A 24,451-nucleotide genomic window follows, 5' to 3' on the forward strand; every position below is an offset into this window, starting at 1 on the left:
AATTGTTACCCCAGCTTTCTTTTGATGTCCATTACCAAGATACATGGTTTTCCATGCCCTCCCTTTTAATCTGAGGTGTCTTTGGGTCTAAGAAGAATTTGCTGCAGACAGCACATGGATACATTTTGCTTTTTAATCCAATATGATACCTTGTGTCTTTTGACTGGGGCATTTAGCCCATTTAGATTCAGAGCAACTATTGAGTTACAATGAATTTAGTGCCACTCTATTACTTAAAAAGTCATGTCCCTGTTAAAAGGAGGCTATTTTAGAACGAATTTCCCAATATTTTAGTAGTATTTTCCTAAAAAAGCTATACCCCACTGTCAGCAAAATTCATCTCATGACAGTTCTTTATTAAAAATATGATAATTAGGGCATCTGGGTGGCTCAGTGGTTTAAAGTCTCTATCTCTGGCTCAGGTCATGATCCCAGAGTCCTGGGCTAGAGCCCCATATTGTGCTCTTTGCTTAGCAGGGAACCTGCTTCCCCCCTCTCTCTCTGCCTGCTTCTCTGCCTACTTGTGATCCTATCTGTTAAATAAATAAATAAGATCTTTTAAAAAATAAAAATAAATTTTAAAAATATGATAATTATTTATCTAGTTCAAGCAACAACAGTAACTGCCCTATAAACACATATCAACTCTGAACATTTTTGTTTAAAGAATTTTGGCCTTTTTCAGTTTCCTATTTGATTTTGTAGGTCTAGCTCTAGAGCTCTCAGAATCACAGAAAATTGAAATGAGAATTTACTGTATATCTACTCATACCTATGCACATCACAGATGAAAGACTAAGGCACTGAGAGTTAGAGTTATTTGTTCATAACCACCTAACTTGTGACAGGAATGGACTAAAATTAAACCCTTACAATTTCTACACCAGTGTTCAACTCACACATATACCTGGCCCCACCTGCCTTATGTATTTTCATAATAGCTTTTACCTTTTCTTCACAGCATTATCGTCTCTTATTGAATGTCTTTCTTTTGTGCTAAAGTATAGGCTCTGTGGAAGCATTAGCTCTGTCTTATTCTTTTACTTTTGATGGCTCTCCAGATGCCTAACCCATTATTAGGTACCTAATAACTACATGTTAACTGAATGAATGAATGAATGCACCATGTTTCACTACCCTCAGTGAAGTTACAGAAACTTAACACCTTAAAGTAGTAGCCTGTATGGAGAGAGATAGTAGTATCTGTGAATAGACTGAAATGATATGCAACATTTCTTGGTTATGTCCATTTTGTTTAGTCTACAGTTTTCTTAATTTTCATAGGGAGCCACACATACACAAAAAAAAGCTAAAAGTCACTGCCTTATGAAAAGGCCCTGGAGTACCTGGCTGGCTCAGTCAGCTGGGCATCTGACTCCTGATTTTGGCTCAGGTCATGACCTCAGGGCTGTGCTGTTGGGCCCAGCATAGAGCTCCCTACTCAGCGCAGTCTGCTTACTCCTTTCCCTCTGCTCCTCCCCCCAAATAAATGTGCTCTCTAATAAATAAATAAAATCTTTTCTTTTTAAATGGCCCTAAAATAATGTTTTACTCTAATATATTTACAGCCCCAACTTTACAACAGTTAATCCCCTTTGAATTTTAATTTCAAGGATTCATCTGTGGCATTCCCTTGGCATCTTTTAGGAGCTCATCAGCTTCTGCAGCAGCTCAGTGCTAATGTAAGGAGGGGAATGGGTAAGGACTGACTACAAAGATAGGATACCATGATACTCCTAGAAGGAGAGATAACAGACATAATTCACCAATAGTCCTTGAGCCCAAATACATTCTGTTTGTTTATACAGTACTCACCTTTTCAGCTGGAAGGATGTGTCGTTTCATGAAATGCTTCACCCTAGCAAGAACTTCCTGGCCAGTCTTACTCTGTACAAACAATTGTTGGGAAGTATCAATCTGTGGTGATGTAGTACTGAAAGTTCTTTATTAAAAAAAGAAAAGAAAGAAAGGAAAAAAAGAGTTACAAAGGTGTCCCAAATCATTATTATATATTTCTGAATATAATGTGAGGTCTTTCCAACTCCTTCAAAATATCCCTCAGGAGTTGGCATATTTTGGAATTTCTTAAGTTTTTCATTTATGCAATAAATGTACAATCACTTTACTTTGAACAGGAAACTTTAATGCTGAAAGCACTATGTAGGTAAAACATAAGCCTGGCACAATCTCAATCGGTGGTAGTTTTGAATCTTTATTAAAGTCAATTATCAAAATCTCTCAAAAAGAAGGTGAAGAAACTGAACACAAATGTAGTAATTATTCTTAGTATATTCCTCACAAACACAACTACTGGATGTCATTATAAAGATCTTTATGAAGAGCAACACTGTCACTTATTATGTTGAGAGAATACAAACATCACCTAAAAGATGAATTATAAAACATAACTGTCCTAACGTTAAGTCCTGGGTACTTGTGCCCGGACAGAATTTCCAGGGACAGCATCATCAATGGATTCAGGAAGTGCTATTATATCACATCACTTAGATGAAAGTGTGTAGTTGGGAAGAGAACTAGATGCCTCAAAAAGTGCTCCACTGATTGAGATATGGATTTTAAAGACATTTATGGAGTGACTGAATAAAATTTCATGAAATATGATGGAAGAGAGCAATACTTCTAAAGTTAATAAATCATCTTTTATAGGGTATAATTTTGAATAGGAATATGTAAGTAATGTAAATGTTAGAAAGAAGCATTTGAGAGTTTTATCTATTTCCTTGAAAGTTTATATGCTCAAGTTGGCAAAAAAATACTTTTAATCATGAATCTAGGTTATTTTATTTTCAGGCATATAAGATGTTACCAAAAAACTGATGTGACTGGCAGCAATAATCCTGGTAAAAGCAACAGAAACAATCCCTATCCCCTTGAAGTTTACAACCTTCATATATCTAATAAAGGCTCTAATTTGAATTAGCCAAGGAATCGATTTTGCTTACCTTTTTGAAAGTTGTAATCCAGTTTCTGCCAGAGGCTGCACAATCTTGGCAAACAGAAAGCTACTCTCAGATGCATTATTTCCCAGAAGATATCTACTATATACTCCCTATAAATAAAATTAACATAGAGCAATTAAGATTGACTGAAAACCGTTCTTCAGCTATCCAGTCTCCAGTTTCCCAGCTATGTGAGTCACTAACCTCACAAGGTATCAAGATATAAATCAGACCATCAATTCTATTTATTTACATATAGGGATAATTATACCACCCTAAATTAAAGAGTTAGACATGCATTATTTGCTTAACACACTCTCATTCTAACAGAACTTTAACTGTAAATCAAATCAAACTTGAAAATGAACTCAGGAGTTAACAAAGATGTCAAAGTGGCATCACCTTATACCACCTTTAAAGATCACTGTTCTCCTGTTTTAGTGGGGGAAAATCTAAATAAACCAAAATAAAATTAAAAACTATAAAATGGAAGAGAAGACACAGAGATGATCTCTAAGAATATTTTCTCTCATTATTTTGGAGTCCGAATTTAGTTAACTGTCTCCTTGAACAGGGTTAGTTGAATGCTAATTAGTTTTTCTTTCTTTGTGTTCTGTGCTTTCAACATAACACTCTCCTCTCCCTTGCTTGTCTCACCCTAACACAATCCACTGAATTTCATTAGTTTTATTTCTTCGTGTACTTCTTTTTTTTTTTCTTAAAGATTTTATTTATTTATTTGACAGACAGAGATCACAAGTAGGCAGAGAGGTGGGCAGAGAGAGAAAGAGGAGGAAGCAGGCTCCCTGCTGAGCAGAGAGCCCGATGCGGGACTCGATCCCAGGACCCTGAGATCATGACCTGAGCCGAAGGCAGCGGCTTAACCCACTGAGCCACCCAGGCACCCCTCTTCGCGTACTTCTTTATGCAATAAGACACTCTAACACTCCTTCCATCATTCCAATTTCATATTTGTAGTTAGAATGCAATGTTTATGATCATCCCTGTTACCATATAGTCTACCACATACATAATGCATAATGCAAGTAAAACTTTTGTTTGAAATGAAAATCCATTTTAAGTTCAAAGCCCATTTGGTATCTGATTTGTGGAAACTGACAAATATAAAAAACATACCATGAACCCTCTTTTGAGGAACCCATCCAACCAACACGATTAACGTGATTCTAAAATACAGGATGAGATGTAATACAACTATATCCAGAAGATATTTCAGTTGGTCATGGATAGCATGGACTCAGAAGACAAGGAAAAAACACCTTAATCCTTTTTACATTCTTTTTTGTTTCTAAAATCTCTTACTGACTTATTCTTCCAAGCCCTAGCCCTTTGTCACTGATGAAGCATCTCAATTTCTTAAATAAACTCCTGAGGTTCAAAGCACATGTAAACTAAATCAGTATAAAGAAGAATACACTTTAGGGGCACCTGGGTGGCTCAGTTGGTTAAGCACTGGAATTTTGATTTTGGCTCACACCATGATCTTAGGGTTGTGAGATTGAGCCCTATGGCAGGTTCTGTGTTGAGAGTAGAGCCTGCCTAAGATGCTTTCTCTCCCTCTCCCTCTGCCCCTCCCCTGCTAAAAAAAAAAAAAAAAAAGTACACTTTAGATTTTAAAAAACTGAATTTATGCTCAATTTCCTCTTAAAATCAGACACGTAATTTGTGTGATTCTAACATTATTAGAAAACAGAAAATTTTACTCATTTATTCTCTCAAAAATATATATTAAGAGGCTACTATAATCTAGGTACAGTGCTAGACTTTGGGACATGCAAAAGTATTTCTTTCCTCATCATCAGTACTGGTTAATAAATGGTTTTATAGTTTGGAGCAGACATTATTAAAAGATTTTAGCTCTTTCTTAAATTGGATATTCAGGAAATAATGAATCTTCATATGCTTTTTTCTTTTTATCTTTCTTTCTTTCTTTCTTCCTTCCACTATTAAGTTTGTCATACCAAAAAATGATAACACATTTTGCTACTCAATTTTTTGCTTTTGCCAAATTCCTATTCTGTAAAGTCTGGATTCATATTCACCCAGTCCTGGTATTTGTCATTATCCAAAGCAAAATGATCTAAGGAAAAAGAACATAAAACTCCTGAAGACCAGAAAATATCATGAATAGTACATTAATAAATAATGGAGAAACAGAAGTTGAGACCAATCAATTACCTGTGCTATTCCAGCCATTTTAAAATATGCAAGGGCAAGAAAGAAATTCCAGTTAGGGAGAATAGAATCAATTCCCCTGCAGCGGCAATATATTGAAACCAGTTCTTCTATTGATGGTATCCCTATAAAAACAACACATACTATAAAATTTAATAAAGATATCATGGTGAATGTTTCAAATGTAATAATACTACATGTGTACATAAAACTGATACACATAACAAACATGTTCTGAATGTTGTTTTCCAAATGAATTATATATATATATATATATATATATATATATATATATATATATATATATATAAAGGGCTACATTTTATCATAATTACAAAAAGTAAAATCTGTTGTTCAGAAAAATCAAGAATACAATGAATTAGAAACATTTCAGAGGAGTGCCTGGGTGGCTCAGTCAGTTAACCATCTGCCTTCAGCTCAGGTAATGATCCCAGGGTCCTGGGATCGAGTCCCGAGTTGGTCTCTTTGCTTAGCAGGAGCCCTGTTGCTCCTTCTCCCTCTGACCCTCCCCTTGCTTGTGCACATGCATTCTTTCTCTCTCTCTCAAATAAATAAAGTCTTTAAAAAAAAAGAGAAACATTTCAAGAAACAAATAAAAGCTATGTATCTAAAATGGCAATATAAATCTTACCTTTTAATTATGAAGAATAAATATAATTTTATATTAATAGCAATTTAGGCAACATTACGATTTCATACCTATATTTTCTTGAAAGTAAGAATTTTGATTTATCATTGGAACAGTCCTTGGCCAAAAGTAGAATAGGGAGAGATGAGCTAAGTCTGACAAAGGATGACCAATAGTTGAAAGCTCCCAATCCAGTATAGCTATAACTCGAGACTGCAATTAAAAATAAAAAGGTTTTAACATATTTAATATAAAACAAAAACAGGGAAATAAGTGGATCCTATTATCTATCAGAAGCAAATCTTAGTTTACATAGTTTATAGTTTTTACCTACAATGGCACATCTCATTTACCAAATAACTAATTAGTCTGGAATATGTAGAGCCAAGTCTGCTGGCTCCATCATTGGCCATCAGTTATCCTGCATTTTACTTTACATACCACTAGTATCTCTGCTAATGAGAGGAAACAAAAGCAGCTGAAACTGCTCAACTGAGGGTTAACTGTAGAAGAAATTCTAATAATTACTTATAATTTAAGCATCTATGTCATGTCATGCACAGTTTAAAGTTTGCTCTCAGAACACCTGGGTGGCTCAGTTGCTTAAGCATCTACAATTGCTGGGTCATAGGGTAACTCTATTTTTAACTTTTTAAGGAACCTCCACACTGTTTTCCAAAGTGGCCCTAACAACTTGCCTGATTTCAAGCTATACTATAAAGCTGTGATCACCAAGACAGGATGCTACTGGCACAAAAACAGACAGATAGATCAATGGAACAAAATAGAAAGCCCAGATATGGAGCCTCAACTCTATGATCAACTAATCTTCAACAAAGTAGGAAAAAATATCCAATGGGAAAAAGACAGTCTCTTCAATAAACAGTACTGGGAAAATTGGACAGCTATATACAGAAGAATGAAACTTATATCATACACAAAGATAAACTCTAAATGGAAGACCTCAATGTCTCAATGTGAGACAGAAATCCATCAAAATTCTAGAGGAGAGGGGCGCCTGGGTGGCTCAGTGGGTTAAGCCGCTGCCTTCAGCTCAGGTTATGATCTCAGGGTCCTGGGATCGAGTCCCTCGTCAGGCTCTCTGCTCAGCGGGGAGCCTGCTTCCCTCTCTCTCTCTGCCTGCCTCTCTGTCTACTTGTGATCTCTCTCTGTCAAATAAGTAAATAAAATCTTAAAAAAAAAAATCCTAGAGGAGAACAGAGGTAGTAACCTCTTTGACATTGGCCACAGCAACTTCTTGCAAGGCACATCTCCAAAGGCAAGGGAAACAAAAGCAAAAATGAACTTCTGGGACTTCATCAAGATAAAAAGCTTCTGCTCATAATATGTTCTTAAGATTATTTGTATTTCCTGGGTGTTGACTGTGATCTCTCCTCTTTCATACAGGATTTTAAAATTATTTATATATTTAATTTAATTTATGATTTATTTTCTTCTTGATAAGTCTGGCCAAGGGTTTATTGATCTTATTAACTCTTTTGAAGAACCAGCTTCCAGTTTCATTGATCTGTTTTACTGTTCTTTTAGTTTCTACTTCATTGATTTCTGCTCTAATCTTTATTAATTCTCTTCTCCTACTTCGTTTCACAGGGGAAGAGCTCTTATTCTTTCTCCAGCTCCTTACAGTGTAACTTTAGCTTGTGTATTTGAGACTTTTCTAAGTTTTTGAGAAAGGCTTGTATTGCTATGTACTTCCCTCTTAGGACTGCCTTTGCTATATCACAAGGTTTTGAACAGTTGTGTTTTCATTTTCATTTGTTTCCATAATTTTTAAAAATTCTTCTATAACTTCCTGGCTGACCCTTTCATTCCTCAGTAGGATGCTCTTCAACCTCCAAGTGTTTGAGTTCCTTCCCGATTTCCTTTTGTGATTGAGGTCAAGTCTCAAAGCATTGTGGTCTGAAAATATGCAGGGGATGATCCCAATCTTTTGGTATCAGTTGAGACCTGATTTGTGACCAAGTATGTGATCCACTCTGGAGAATGTTCCATGTGCACTTGAGAAGAATATGTAATCTGTTGCTTTAGGATGGAATGCTCTGTATGTATCTGTGAAGTCCATCTGGTCCAGCGTGTCATTCGAAGTCCTTGTTTCCTTGTTCATCTTCTGCTTAGATGATCTGTCCATTGTTGTGAGTGGGGTATTGAAGTCCCCCCACTATAAAGTATTATTATCCATGTGTTTCTTTAATTTTGCTATTAATTGGCTTATCTAATTGGCTGCTTCCACTTTAGGGGCAAAAATGTTTGTAATTATTAGATCCTCTTGTTGGATAGGCCCTTTAAGTATGACATAGTATGCTTCCTCATCTCTTATTACATTCTTTGTTTTTTTTTTTTTTTTTTAAAGATCTTATTTATTTATTTGACAGGCAGAGATCACAAGTAGGCAGAGAGGCAGGCAGAGAGAGAGAAGAGGAAGCAGGCTCCCTGCTGAGCAGAGAGCCTGATGAGGGGCTCCATCCCAAGATGCTGGGATCATGACCTGAGCCAAAGGCAAAGGCTTTAACCCACTGAGCCACCAGGTGCCCCTACATTCTTTGGTTTAAATCTAATTTTTCTGATATAATGATTGTTACCCCAGCTTTCTTTTGATGTCCATTACCATGATACATGGTTTTCCAAGCCCTGAGCTTCAATCTGGAGGTGTCTTTGGGTCTAAGAAGAGTCTGCTGTAGACAGCATATGGATGTGTCTTGCCAGCCAATCTGATACCCTGTGTCTTTTGATTGGATCATTTAGCCCATTTAGATTCAGAAGAACTACTGAAAGAGATGAATTTAGTGTCACTGTATTACTTATAAAGTCCCTCTTTCTGTAGACTGTCTCTGTTCCTTTCTGGTCTGTTACACTGGGGCTCTCTTTCTGCTTACAGTTTCCCCTTTAGTATTTTTTGCAGGGCTGGTTTAGTGGTCACAGATTCTTTTAGTTTTTGTTTACCCTGGAAGCTCTTAATGTCTCCTTCCATTCTGAATGACAGCCTTGCTGGAAGGTATTCTTGGCTACATGTTTTTCTCATTTAGTTCCTTAAATGTATCATGCCAGCACGTTCTGGCCTGCCAGGTCATTACGGCTTGGTCTGCTGCCAGCCTAATGTTTCTACCCCTGTTGGTTAAGAACCCCTTGTCTCAAGCTCCTTTCAGGATTTTCTCTTTATCTCTGAAATTTGCAAGCTTCACTATTATATGTTGGGTGTTGATCTATTTTTATTGATTTTGAGAAGGGTACTCTCTACCTCTTGGACTTGAATGCCTGTTTTCTTTCCCAGATTAGGGACATTCCCAGCTATGATTTGTTCAAATATACCTTATGTCCCTCTCTCTTTCTTTCTCTTTCTTCAGGGATGCCAATAATTCTAATATTATTTTGCTTCATGGTATCGCTGATTTCTCAAAGCATCCTCTCATAGTCCATTAGTTGTTTTTCTCTCTTTGCTTCAGCTACCTTCCTTTCCCTCCACTCATCTTCTAGGTCACTTCCTTCCTCTTCTGCCCCATTTACCCTAGGTGTTACAGCATCCAATTTAGAATACATCTCAGTTAAAGCATTTTAAATTTCAGCCTACCTAGATTTCATTCTGCACTAACAGATTCTCTTGTGTCTTTCATCCTTTTTTCCAGCCCACCTAGTAACTTTAGTATCATTATCCTGAATTCCAGGTGTGTCTTTTTACTTATATCCATATTGATTAGATGTGTGGCAGGAAGTATTACCTCTGGTTCTTTTTTGTGAATTTCTCTTTGTAGTCATTTTGCCCAGAGAAGAATGGATGAATGAGATAAAATAAAAATTATCAACCAGACCCAAATGAAATATGCACCAGACAAATCTGAAGCAGTCAGAAGGCAAAGAGGAAAAGAAAAAAAGAAGGGGGGGTTTTTCAGAGAGACTATAGTCTCCCAGGTAGACAAAACAGGGTGATCCACTTGGTCCTGGGTGTATTTTGGTCTGTTTGTTAGAAGATACTAAATCCCAATATTGTATCATATATATATATATATGATACAGTAAAAGGAAGCCAAAAATGAGGAATGTATCTATTAAACGTAAAAAAAAAAAAATGAAAGTTAAAAAAAGACTTAAAGATCTGATAAAATAAGAAACTTATTGAAAAGGAAAAGGAAAACTTTAACCTGAAAGATAAAGTTATAATGAGAAAAAAAAAAAAACAAAAACCCTTGAATTCTATATACTATTTTCCCCTAGTGCTGCAGTTTTGCAGTCCTGTGTGTTCCATACACTTGGTGTTCGCCTGCTTTTCCAGCTGGTCTTCTTGGGGAAGAGCCTCCTGTGCTGATTATCAGGTGTCTTTGCCTGAGTAGAGCTGCACCACGCTTTGCCAGGGAGGCAGTTTCAGTGTAAGCCACTTCTGGTTGCTCTAAATGGGTTTTGTTTCCTGAAGGCTTTCCGTGCCTCTCTGGGGGACGAAAATAAAAAAGGCCATGCCTGGATCACCAGCCCTGGAGCTGAAAGATCACAGTCACCTCTCTTCAGTAAACTCAGGGATGAGTGGTCTTCCCTTCTGTGTGTGTCAAACTCTGCAGACTCCTGTGGTATGCATCCACTCTGGTCTTCCTAGGGAAAGGTAGAGTGTCACGGCCTTTCTGCCCTTTGCAGGGCTCCTGCATGGACAGCTGTTGCCCAAGTGTGCCACCATTCATGGCTTAGAGCAAACCAAGCTGAAAGCCCCCTCACGAGCTCACTGTCCCTAACCAGCTTCCCTTGCTGCAATGCTTGGGAATGCTGCCAGCTCGGGCACCTCCATTCTTTCTGTGACTCCAGAGATATCCTGAGGTCACACTGTCCCACCTAGGATTCTGTCCCACTTCACCACTTGAGCAGCTTTCAGGCAGGGACATCTCTCACTGGAGCAGATTTCTAAAGGTTCTAATTTTGCTCTCAGGGGCTGTATCACTTTCCTATAACTGGCTTGCAGAGGCTCCCTCCCCCTGCCATTTATCTTCCAATATATCCCCTCAGATTCACTTCTCCATACCTCCTACCTTGCAAAAAGTGGTCACTTTTCTATTTGTAGAATTCCAGCATTTCTTTTTTCATCTTAGGTTGAATTCACAGGTGTTCAGAATTTTTTGATAGTTCTTTAGTTAAATTCAAGGGACCAAATGAAATGAGCTCCCCTACTCTTCCACCATCTTGCCTTCCCTCCTTATTTTATTTGAAAGAGAGAGAGAGCGAGCAAGCATGAGTGAGGGGAAAGGGACAGGGAGAAGCAGGCTCCCTGCTGAGTAGGGAGCCCAACTCAGAGATCTAGAATCCTGGGATCATGACCTAAGCACAGGCAGACACTTAAGTGACTGAGCCATCCAGATGCCTCTACTAAAAAGTATTTAAAAAAATATCTATAATGTAGGGAGGCCTGGGTGGTTCAGTTGGTCTAGTGTCTGACTCTTGATTTTAGCTCAGGTCATGATCTCAGGACCATGAGTTCAAGCCCCACATCAGGCTCCTTGTTGGATGTGGAGCCTGCTTAAGATTTTCTCTCACTTTCTCCCCCTGCCACTACCCCTCTGTCTCTGAAAAAAAAAAAAAAAAACCCAAATTGCTACACCCTTCCTAGCAATAAAATTAAATTTCACAACTATGCTTCTGCCCACCTACACTAACACTTAAGAGATAATGAGGGAAATAAAAAAGAAGAGCCATTAAAAATACAAGTTTTGTTTGCATATCAAATCTTTTTTCTTCACAAGTTAATGTATAAAAGGCTGCAAGATAGATGACTTTAGAATAGCCAGATTACATGTATTTATTATCTTACATACATCTGACTACTAATTAATGAATGCAGATGAATTATCTCTAGGTTTATCTGTTTCTAATTAAATAAATTTGTTTTTCAAGTTGAAATGCACATTAAACTTTTAAACATTTCTCTGCCAGATGGGTAAGATTTATGTTTAGAAAATTAACAATACTGGGGCACCTGGGTGGCTCAGTGGGTTAAACCGCTGCCTTCGGCTCAAGTCGTGATCTCAGGGTCCTCGGATCGAGTCCTACATCGGACTCTCTGCTCAGCAGGGAGCCTGCTTCACTCTCTCTCTCTCTCTGCCTGCCTCTCTTCCTACTTGTGATCTCTCTCTGTCAAATAAACAAAATATTTGGAAAAAAAAAAAGAAAATTAACAATATTTTTCAGGAAGGCTGGATTTCTTTTAAACATTGCAGTAAGCATGTTGTATTATGGAAATACTCAAACATACTTCAAATACTTTATGTACAAGTAACTGGAAAATACGGATTACAAAACTGAGTAATGTGCTCTCCTTCTGCCATACCCTTTAGTAATCCTTTACTGGCTTACCACACACATTCCTGGAAGGTTTGTCATTTAAGTTTGTTTTTGTCTTCTTTCTTGTGTTTTCTGATGATAAAAATAAAACATGCTATTCTTTGAAAAAAAAAAACCCACAAAATAATAAAACCTCAAACCTTACTTGTTACAAAAATGTACAACTTAAAAGTCTCCTATAATTTGATCCCTTACAACCACTGTTTAAGTTTTAGTACATATTATGAAATATTTACTTCTACCTTAATAGTTTTATGAAGAACAGAGCTTGATAGGCAATCTTCAAAAAAAGTAAAATAGAAAAACAGAGGAGAAAATAAAGAAAAAGAAGAAGAAAACTGAAACAAGTTCAGCACAGCTATGCCAGGTACCAGCTACTTGGTCCACATTGATTACTTCATTTTAGCTTCCTAACAACCCTGAAATTTTGGTATTTCTCTATCCAACTTAAAAGGCACACAACGTCAGTTTCCTGGCTTTGATAATGTACTATAGTTGTGTGAGATCCATTTAGGGAATTAGGCTGATAGGTATACAAGACCCTTTGTACTTTTTTTTTTTTTTTAACAACTTCTTACAAGTATATAACTATTTTAAAATAAAAAGTTAAAATAAGTGGTTCAAATGGTAGCATAGGAAGACACTGAACTCATCTACTTCCACAGATACACCAAATCTTCAGCTCCATATAGAACAACTTTCTCTGAAAATGATCTGAAAAGGACCTGAACAGCTCCTCCACAATGAAGGACAGAAAGGCTATATCAAGGGCAACTGGCTAGCTCAGTCAACAGAGAATACAACTCTTGATCATGGGGTTGTGAGTTCAAGCCCCACACTGGGTGTATAGATTACTTAAAAAAAAAATCTTAAAGGGTGTCTGGGTGGCTTAGTTGCTAAGCACCTGCCTTCGGCTCAGGTCATGATCCTAGGGCCTGGGTTCAAGCCCTGCATCGGGCTCCTGGCTCAGCGTGAAGCCTACTTTTCCCCCTCCCTCTGCTTGTGCTCCCTCTCTCGCTGTGTCTCTCCCTGTCAAAATAAATAAAATCTTAATAAGATAAAATAAAATAAAATCTTAAAACAAACAAAACAAAACAAAAACAGGTTACAGCAAGATGGGTAGGAGAGGTAGAGATGAAGTGTCACCAAAAATCCTACCCTCCAGTGTGGCAACCCACAAGCAGGAGGGAATTACATAAATATGGACTATATCCCAGAGAAGCAAGGGGTTTAAGCCCCATATCAGGTACTCCCATCCTTGGGATCTGCACCAGAGAGATGAGCCCCCAAAATGTCTGGCTTTGAAAACCAAAAGGATTCACATCCAGGAGAACCAAAAGGCTCTAGAAAACAGATTCCACTCTTAAAGGGCTCATGGATAGATTTACCCATCTTGAGACCCATCAAAAGCAGCAAGTTGAAAGAACTTAGACCTTATATGAAGGAGATTCATTGGCCAATCTTAAAGCATCTGCTGGAGTGGCTGGGATTTATTTGAACTCTCTCTGGGGATGGAGATGCTGGCAGGTGCCATTTTTGCCCTCTCCCTCTACCTTACTAGTGCTGCTTGCCCTGTGGCCCTACATTGCTAAACCCAGCAGACAGGCATGCTCTGACCTTGTGCTACCACATGGCCCTGCTTCACTGAACTCAGCAAGTGGGCTATCCAGCAAGGTATTCCCTTAAAGCTTCATCCCAGTATATCCAGTGGATAGTATTATCCTGGCCCATCCCTCCTTTATGGCCCTGCCAAAGCTGTTCACACAAGCAACACCCCTTGAATGTTGGCTCTGGTGGCCAGGGGGCTTGCATTTCTTGGCCCCATGGGGCTGAAATAATGAGAGAGGCAGTCATGGCTAGGCTACTGCCCCCAGGACACTGCACAGACAGCGAAGTGAAACACATCCCATGTTCCTGTGACCACTCCTTTAAGACTGGGAGGGATAGAAGTTATACTTAATACACAGAAACAAAGACAGTGGTGCCTGAGTGTCTCAGTCAGTTAAACCTCTGACTCTTGATTTCTGCTTAGGTCATGATTTCTGGGTTGTGAGACTGAGCCCTGTGTTGGGCTCCATGCTCAGCAGATAGCATCTTTCCCTCTCCCTTACCCCCTCTCAAGTAAATAAACAAATCTTTAAAAGAAGATGAAACAAAGACAGAGAATGAAGCAAAATAATGAAAAAGGAGTATGTTCCAAGTAAGAAAACAAGATAAAATTCCATTAATTAATTTACCTGATAAAGAGTTCAAAGTAATGGCCATTAAAGATGCTCACTGATCTAAGAAGAATGGGTGAATACAGTAAGAATGTCAACAAAGAGGGAAAATATAAGGAAGTACTGAACAGAAGTCACGAAGCTGAAGAATGCAATAAATGAACTGAAAAAATGCACAAGAAGGGTTCAACAACAAACTAGATGAAGCAGAAGAAAAGATCAGTGACCTAGAAGAAGGGATAGTGAAGTGCAAAATAAAATAGAAGCCCAAAACAAAACAGAAAAAATGGTTTTTAAAAGTGACGATATCTTAAGGGACCTATGAAACAACATCAAGTGGAATGACAGTTGTATTATAGTGGTCCCAGAAGGAGAAAAGAGAAATAGGGATAGAAAACTTATTTGAAGAAATAATGACCAAAAATTAGGGAAGGAAACAGAATTGCAGACATAGGAGCCCAGGACCAGACAGTTTCGCTGGAGAATTCTATCAAACATTCAAATAAGATTTAAATATCTGTCCTTCAAAACTCTTCCAAAAAAACTGAAGAGGAGGGGATACTTTCAAATCCTATTTCTTTACTTATTATTATTTTTTTAAAATTAAAGCTATCAGTACACCCAATGCGGGGCTCAAACTCAGGATTCCAAGATCATCTCATGCTCTTCCAACTCAGGTATCCCCCATACTCATTTTATAAAGCCAGCATTACTCTAATACCAAAAACAGACAAGACACCACACATACAAAAAGGAAAATTACAGACCAATATCCCTGATGAAAACAGATGCAAAAATCCTCCACAAAATATTAGTAAATTAAATTCAACACTACATTAAAAAGGTCATATATTATGATTGAGCAGGATTTAATCCAGGGATGCAAGGATGGTTTGACACTTGCAAATAAACCAATGTTATATGCCACATCAAGAAAATGATCTTTTAAGCATCTAAATAGATGCAGAAAAAACATTTGAAAAAATTCAACATCCATTTATAATAAAAACTCTCAAAAAAGTCATTATAGTGAATGTACCTCAAAATAAAGGCCCATATGTAACAAGCCCACAGCAAACATACTCAATGGTAAAATGCTGAAAACCTCCTTTAACAATTAGGAACAAGACAAGGATGCCCACTCTTGCCCCTTTCATTCAACACAGTATCGGAAGTCTAGAGCAATTAGGCAAGAAAAAGAAATTAAAAAGCATCTAAACTGGAAAGGAAGAAGTGAAAGTGTCATTATTTGTGGACAACAGGACTTTTTATATAGAAAATGCTGTAAGACTTTACAAAAAAAACCTATTAGAATAAACAAACTCAGTAAAGTTACAGGATACAAAATCAACATATAATATTATGTTTTTAATACTGTAACAACAAACTATCAGAAAGAGAAATTTAGAAAATTACATTTACGATTGCACCAAAAAGAATAAAATACCTAGGAATAAATTTCACCAAGCAGGTAAAAGAACTGTATGAAAGCTGTAAGACACCGATGAACTAAACTGAAGAACACACAAATGGATTTGAAGAATTAATATTGTTAAGATATCCATATTATTCAAAGCAATTTATAGATTCAATGGAATTCCTATCAAAATTCCAATGACATTTTTCACAGAAATAGAACAAAGAATCCTAAAATTTTATGGAACCACATAAGATCCCAAAGAGCTAAAGCAATCTTGGGAAAGAATAAAGTTGGAAGCATCACACTTCCTGATTTCAAATTATATAATATTATAATAATCAAAACAGTGGCACAAAAACAGACATAAGGATAAATGGAACAGAATAAAGAGCCCAGGAAAAAAACCCACATGTATATGGCTGATTAATTTATGACAAAGGAAGCAAGAATATACAATGGGGAAAAGACAGTTTCTTTAATAAATGGTATTGGGAAAACTGGACAGCCACAAGCAAAAAAAAAAAAAAATGAAACTGTACCATTGTCTTATGCCATACATAAATTAACTCAAACTGAATTAAAGACTTGAATACAAGACCAGAAACCACAGAATTCCTAGAAGAAAACATGGGTGGTAGGCTCATTGACATTCTTCTTGGCAGTACTTTTTTTTTTTTTTTTTGGTAACTGATTCCCAAGGCAATGGGAACAAAAGCAAATATAAACAAAAGGGACTACATCAAACTAAAAACCTTCTGCACAGCAAAGGAAACCATCAATAAAATAAAAAGGCAACCTCCTAAATGGGACAATGTATCTGCAAATCATATATTGAGTAAGGAGTTAATAGCCAAAATAGATAAAGAACTCCTATAACTCAATACAAAAGTACAGTCAATAAAAAAATAGGTATAAGTTCTAAATAGAAATTTTTCCAAAGAAGACATACAGATGGCCAAAAGTCACATGAAAAAAATGATTAACATCATTTATTATCAGAGAAATACAAATCAAAACCACAATAAGGTATCATCTCAAACCTGTCGTAATGGCTATTTTCAAGAAGACAGAAAAGAACAAGTGCTGGTGAGGATACAGAGAAAAGGGAACTTCTGGGCATTATTGGTGGGAATGTAGATCACTGCAGGCACTATGAGGGTATGGAGGAAACTATGGAGTTTCCTCAAGAAACCAGAAAGAGAACTACCATATGATCCAGCAATTCTACTTCCACATATTTATGTGAAGCAAATTAAAACATTAATCAGAAAAGATATGTGCACTCCTATGTTCACTACAGTATTGTTCACAATAGCCAAGATGTTAAAAGGCATCCATGGATGGGTGGATGGGGGTGGATGGATGGATAAAATGTGGCATATATACAGTGGAATACTATTTGGCCCTACAAAAGAATGAAATCTTGCCATTTGTGACAACATGAATGGACCCTGACACTATAACGCTAAGTGTACTAAGTGAGACAGAGGAAGAAAAATACCATATGATTTCACTTATATGTGAAAAGAACAAAACAAAACAAAAAAGAACAAACAAAACAAATATAATTAAACTCATACACGAGGGCGCCTGGGTGGCTCAGTGGGTTAAGCTGCTGCCTTGGCTCAGGTCATGATCTCAGGGTCCTGGGATCGAGTCCCACATCAGGCTCTCTGCTCAGCAGCGAGCCTGCTTCCTCCTCTCTCTCTCTGCCTGCCTCTCTGCCTACTTGTAATCTCTCTGTCAAATAAATAAATAAAATCTTAAAAAAAAAATAAACTCATACACGAAAAGAGCACGCTAGTGGTTGCCAGAGGTAAGGGGGTATGTGATGTGAGTGAAATGGAAGAAGGGGGTCAAGAAGTACAAACTTCCAACCATAAAATAAATAAGTCATGGGGATACAATGTACACCATGGTGACCAGAGTCAGTAATATTATACTGCATATTATTTAACTTCATAGGGCGAAGGGGTAAACAATCCTTATTGTGGTGATTGTTTCACAATGTGTGGAGGTATCAAATCATTGTATTGTACACCTAAATATGTTACAATGTCAATTACATATCAATAAAAACAAATTAAAATAAAAACTGAGGCACAGAGGTTAAAGTATCTGCTTTAAGGTCACACTGTTAGAGAATAAAAATTAAGCACAAATATATGATGCAGAAATAGTGATTAATAAAAATCAATTCTTTCAACTTAGATTCTATTCAGAAACATGTAACCACCTGCTACGTAAACGCTATAGTCACTGCTTTAAAGGAAGTCATAGTCTAGCAGATCTCCACTTATCAAGCATCTACTATACAGAATCTAGAGGCAAAGGTAAAAAAAAAAAATTAAAACATAATCCTTATTCTCAAAGAAAAAATAAAAAGCTTAAAAGCTTCCAATCCTATCTCTAGGAATATATATAAACAGGTGAGCACATACATATACACATTCAGCTCGCTATAGTCCAAGGACTGATTTTCCAATTTGTGGAGTGCCTTCACAAAAAAGAAACATACTCTAAATTTCCCATTTACTTATGAGATCTAAAAAATGAGGTGGGAGGCACCTGGCTCGGTCAGTTGGTAGAGCATGTAACTCTTGATCTTGGGGTCATGAGTTCGAGCCCCACATTGAGCATAGAGTTTACTTAAGAAAATAAAGGGGGTATTTAAATAAATAAATAAATAAATAAAAACTAAAAGTGAGGTAGAAAAGGTAAACTATTAACTAAAACTAAATTTAACATCTCACAGCTTTTGATGCCAGTCCACAGTGTATCTTTCCTCTGACTGCTCGTGTAAGTTTACTTTGTATGACGTACTTTAGCACTCAGGTATACATTATTTTTTTGCTGTTAGCTAATTATTTTTTTCTCTCCATTTGTATTTTGAGCTCATTAAGAGCTGTAGTTCCTTTCCAACCCTATCTTTCAAAGCAAATAGCTGGTAATGAATCAATGCTGGTTGACTTGTACTCTGCCAATCATATGTTATTTCCATAAAAATTAGCTACAATATTTATAGGAGGCAGAAATTGATTAAATTTAACCGTCAGTTATGGGTTTATTGGATAGAAAGTAGGAGACATTTTACCAGATACCATATAACCCTAATACATTAAAAGATAATGCTGTATGTCACAAATTAGTACTACAGCTAAATAGCTTCACGATCTGCCTCTACCAGTTTCTTTTTTAAAAAACAGCTCTTCCAACTATTGAATATTTTGCTTTTCTAAAGGAAGATGACACCTGTTTGACAACTTTACTTCTATAAGAAATGGTTTTCTTTTTCTTTTTTTTTTTTAAGGTTATTTATTTATTTATTTGACAGAGATCACAAGTAGGCAGAGAGGCAGGCAGAGAGAGAGAGAGAGAGAGAGAGAGGAGGAAGCAGGCCCCCTGCTGAGCAGGGAGCCCAATGCAGGGCTTGATCCCAGGACCCTGGGACCCTGGGACCATGACCTGAGCCGAAGGCAGAAGCTTAGCCACCCAGACACCCTAAGAAATGGTTTTCTAATTACTTTCAGCATATTATGACTAATCCTAAATTTAAACATTTTGCCTGATGACACAAAATTCAAGAGATCTAGGTCTGAATTTTTCCTTTCTTGTTTAATCAACAAGTAGAAAAGTACATAGAACACATAGAAAACTCTTACTTAAAGGGAGGCTCCTAAATATTAATGACTCAAATGATGCAGATCAAATATAGGCCTGATCCTGCTAGGTTTTAAACTATAAGTTTTTAAAATTTTTCCAGTTTATTAGTTAGCATTCTTTAATCTTCCTAATCCATATTTAACAAAGTTATTTCAGAATTCATCAGTACCATTAACAAAAGTTTACCCACATACATATATAATTACATATACATAATTTTAATACCCAAATTGACTTCCTTATAAAAAGTTTTCTGTCTTGCTGGTGAATGTGTTCCTGTCTTTATGTTATGTTTGAACTTTGATTTGATATAAAACTACTTTGAATTATGGCAGCAATGTAATTTATAATGCTATTTTTCTCCTGTCCTCTTCCTATAGGGAAAGAACATGAAACCCAGAAGCTCAGCACATGAATTCAGAGCAGCTCTTCCTGCCCTAAAACGTCTTAGCATTCTGAGAAAATTAATGAACCCAGAAAAACCTCTTTTAAGAAGTAGGATTCAAGGAACTAGAAATCTTTCACATTAATCTCATAATTCTAAGGGCCAAGCATCTTATCCAATGGCATCCCATCATACTCCTCCAATCCCAGGTCTCACTGTCTGTGTTCTGTGAAGGAGGGTTACAGTTTTGAATTGTTTGTACCCTTTATAAAGACTACACTGTGTACATTTACACGGAGCAAGGTCACATTAATCTATAATTCTTTCAAAACTTCAGAAGAGATTTTTGGAATTCTGTCATCTCTGAGCTTATACATATACATGTATATTTAATGATTTTACTTATTTATTTGACAGAGGAACACAAGCAGTGGGAGCAGCAGAGAGGGAGATGCAGGCTCCCCGCTGAGCAGGAAGCCTGATATGGGGTTCGATCCTAGGACCCTGACTGGGATCAGGATCTGAGCCGAAGGCAGATGCTTAACCAACTAAGACACCCAGGCACCCCTCTGAGCTTACAATTAATTAACCAAATTAAAAATTCTTCATGAGATAAGGAAAGGAATGAAAATGAACCAAAAGAGCAAGAACCTAGATAAGTATTTCTTGTAGATGAAAGACTTCTCTGAAGAAATCAGTGACATACATGTAAATTACCAAATCCTGTTTAAGTAGTAAATCAGATATCCTGAGGGTTAGACTTGGCCTTAAAGGTGGGCAGCTACCTATGCCCAAAAATCTGCAGGACTCTTCCTAAAAATTTTGAGTGGTGAAGAGAGTCCCGAAGGTAAGAGAACCATGAGGTTGGGTTGGGCTCCTTCAGAGCTCTGAGGGGAACATCGACCTAGTACTTGTGCCCTAAATCAGAAGTGCTAAGACCGATTTAGTTTATTATAAATATGGCTTACAGTACCTCTGTAGGGTGAAAAACTATGTTATCTAGTTTATAATCTCCATGAATCAAATTTTCTTCATTGTCATTATCTGGCAAGTTTTTCATTAGCCAATCAGATAGTTGGTTCATAGCAGGGATGTCCTGATGAGCTGCAGCTCGATATTGCTCTGTCCAGGTTGATACCTAAAGATATACAAATAAGAAAAATTAAAGAGCTGAAAGTAGAAGATCCAGCAATTCTAAAATTAAAATAAAATTTGAGGGACGCCTGGGTGGCTCAGTTGGTTAAGCGGCTGCCTTCGGCTCAGGTCATGATCCCAGAATCCTGGGATCGAGTCCCACATCAGGCTCCTTGCTTGGCAGGGAGCCTGCTTCTCCCTCTGCCTCTGCCTTCCATTCTGTCTACCCGTGCGCGCGCGCGCGCTCTCTCTCTCTAACAAATAAAATCTTAAAAAAAAAAATAAATAAATAAAAAATAAAATAAAATTTGATTTTGTCAAATTTGGTCTTATTCTTAAATGCTCAAGACAGATGCCTATAAGTGACATTCACATGAGCCCAGAACATCTAAATCTTTCTTCTGTCTAGTTCATTTTACCAATCTAGATTTTTATCAGGAAAAAAAAATACTGGCATAGGAATAAAAAAAAATGGGTTCTAGTCTTTATTCTGCAATTATTTTGTGGAAGAAAAAAAGAATGCACACAAACACATACACACAAATAAATAGGCATAGATTTCTGGAAAGGTCACAAGAAACAAGTAATCACTGGAAAAGGAAATATGGGGGCTAGAAGAACAGAGGTTTTTACTTTTCATTTTAGTACCTTTTCTTATTACCCACAGAATCTTCTAAATGTATTTTGGGTATAAGGAATGTGAAGACTTTTCATTATTCTTAGAATTACATGGAAACAAATCAAACTATTCTCAAAATCTTCCATCAACTGAGACCATATTATTTATCAGCTTAAGAGTTCTCTCCACATTCCCCAAGGATTCTCTGTTCAACTTAGTGCAGTAAAGACCTTCATCTCTGGAATCATATAGACATGGACATAAATTATGTCTAAGCCACTTATTCATATATTATTTGATATCTATTAGCCTCAGATTCCTCATCTACAAAATGGGGGTTATAATACTTGTGTCTTAGGGTTGCTACAAAGATTTAAAAAGAGTAGATCAGTAACTCACCTACCATGGGACCTGGCATACAGTGAGTACTCTATAAATCTTGGTTTCCGGCTCTCTTCAGTCAGAAGAGACATATATTAAAAAATGGGAAAAGTCCTATAGATATCTGGTCTAGCTGTCCCTTTGGTTTTAAATGTTCACCATCTTTCCCCTATCACTCTAGATTTTCTATCTCCTTATACACAAAATGCAAGACATATCTCTCCCACAAAGCTTTCTCTACCTAAGAAAAGATGCACTGACATCTACCCTCTGAATGGAACAGCTCTTATCATCAGCACCAAATCACTTACTACTAGATCATATACTCCTTTATTCTATTTTCAAGTTTCATGTAAATGAGATTCATGTACAGGTCTCTCAAAAAATGACCGAAAGTTCCTTTAGGGGAAGAACTTATTTCTGTTTTCTTGACATTTAACATGGTACTCAGCAAGTATTAAACACATGGTTGTGCTTAATAGATATCTTAACTTAAAAGGGAAACTGTATGGAAAATATATTGATAAATTAAATGAAGAGGCTGAAAAGCTTCAAATTTGCATTCATGTACAAATTTGTTAGTTATAGAGGCTTAGGCTGAAAAAAAGGTGATCTAAAAATATAAAATTATTTTTTGCTAACAAGCCGATATAAAGGCTGAAGTTACATCCAAGTTTCAGGAAAGTATAAAATAGGTTTTTATTTTGACTAATAATAAATATTGTTTCCAAGAACTTGACAGAAGGAGCTCTTTTTTTAATAAACATTTATATATTTTATTTATTTATTTGAGAGAGAGAGAGAGTGAAGAGACAAGCAGGGGGAGCAGCAGGCAGAGGGAGAGCAGAGCCCTGAGCAGGGAGCCCTATGCGGGACTGGATCCCAGGACCCTGGGGTCATGACCTGAGCCAAAGGCAGATGCCATCTGAGCCACTCAGGTGCCCCTAAAAGGAGCTCTTTATATGGATGTATTACCTGTCTTTTGCAGTATCCAGCACCTCTACCGTATCCTTCCAGCTGCAATGACTGTACATTTAAGGAATGTAAGTGAGCCAAGGTTTCTATCATGGCCACATATATGGCTGAGCGTTCTGCTGGGCTAACTCCAGGAATTGTAAAATCACGAAAGATTCGACCCTACGGAAACCATTACAACAAATAATTTAAGACAAAATAAAATTTTTCCTAACAATTATTTGCTGTGTCATAATTCCGCATTGCCTATGAAAAAAAATCAGGATAACAGTTTGCAACCAAAAGCAATTCTTTGTAGAATATGCTAGAAAAGCATTCCTTTGGGAAACATGTTCAGTAGAATATATGTGCCAAAGGAAAAATACAAGGACATTCCAAGTTGAACTTAAAGGACAAAAACTATTCTCAAGTTACATTTTGCAAAGAAAAAATTTTTTAAACACTTTGCATTTATTGTTCTTAGTGGATTGATTTCCTATTTGTCCTTTTCTTCCCTCCAACCATCTGGAGAGTTTGGTTATTGCCATTACATATAGCTCTTTATTGCCATCTAGAGGAAAATTAAAGAATAAGTTAACACACTCTAGCAACTAAATTTGTTCCTGGTCTATTTCACCCCACCCACATTGCCTGTGTTTAAATCAAAACAAACGTTTAGGCCCTTACTACTAATTACCTAAATGTTAATTAATAAACTATCATTTATTAACATCTAATTTCATAATCAAAAACAAAAGTAAAAATAAAGTAAGATTAAGTGTTAATTTACCTGCACATGGTCCATCACATAAAATTCTGTTCCAATGACAGAAGGATCACTGCAGTATAATAAAGGCTTCGGAACGGGGAATCCAACTGAAAACAAAGCTTTCTGGACTTTAAATTCTCTATCAATCTAAATAGAATGATGGGTTATTAAAAATCAGAAACAGGGACGCCTGGGTGGCTCAGTTGGTTAAGCAGCTGCCTTCAGCTCAGGTCATGATCCCAGCGTCCTGGGATCGAGTCCCACATCGGGCTCCTTGCTCAGCAGGGAGCCTGCTTCTCCCTCTGCCTCTGCCTGCCATTCTGTCTGCCTGTGCTTGATCTCTCCCCCTCTCTCTCTGATAAATAAATAAAATCTTTAAAAAAAAAAAAAAATCAGAAACAGAAATTTAGTTTTTAAAAAATTTAGTTATTTTTTAGTAATCTCTATACCCACCATGAGGCTCAAACTCATGACCCCAAGATCAATAGTTGTGTGTTCTTCCAACTGAGCTGGCCACGTGCCCCAGAAACACAGATGTATAATAACTATTCGCAAGCTTACATTAAGGCTAGAAATCAAGTTTTAAATTTTTTTTTAAAGTTTTTATTTATTTATTTACTTGACAGACAGAGATCGCAAATAGGCAGAGAGACAGGCAGAGGGAGAGAGAGGGAAGCAGACTCCCCGCTGAGCAGAGAGCCCGATGCAGGACTCGATCCCAGGACCCTGGGATCATGACCTGAGCCGAAGGCGGAGGCTTTAACCCACTGAG

The 24,451-nt window shown here is 37.0% G+C and overlaps 1 protein-coding gene across 2 annotated transcripts in view; it reads right to left on the bottom strand.

The window, feature by feature from the left end:
- ACAD11 (acyl-CoA dehydrogenase family member 11) overlaps positions 1 to 24,451 on the bottom strand; it is a 92,814-nt gene that overhangs the window by 60,534 nt on the left and 7,829 nt on the right. For both annotated transcript variants that reach the window (XM_059162616.1, XM_059162617.1), the window contains 7 exons: positions 23,701 to 23,826; positions 22,932 to 23,093; positions 20,796 to 20,960; positions 5,877 to 6,018; positions 5,160 to 5,281; positions 2,964 to 3,070; positions 1,816 to 1,942 (listed from right to left, as the gene is read on the bottom strand). In XM_059162616.1, the coding sequence (XP_059018599.1) occupies positions 1,816 to 1,942; positions 2,964 to 3,070; positions 5,160 to 5,281; positions 5,877 to 6,018; positions 20,796 to 20,960; positions 22,932 to 23,093; positions 23,701 to 23,826 (951 nt within the window). The remainder of the gene's footprint in view (positions 1 to 1,815; positions 1,943 to 2,963; positions 3,071 to 5,159; positions 5,282 to 5,876; positions 6,019 to 20,795; positions 20,961 to 22,931; positions 23,094 to 23,700; positions 23,827 to 24,451) is intronic.

The sequence above is a fragment of the Mustela lutreola genome, chromosome 2 (genome assembly GCF_030435805.1).
Source record: "Mustela lutreola isolate mMusLut2 chromosome 2, mMusLut2.pri, whole genome shotgun sequence".
Classification (NCBI taxonomy): domain Eukaryota; kingdom Metazoa; phylum Chordata; class Mammalia; order Carnivora; family Mustelidae; genus Mustela; species Mustela lutreola.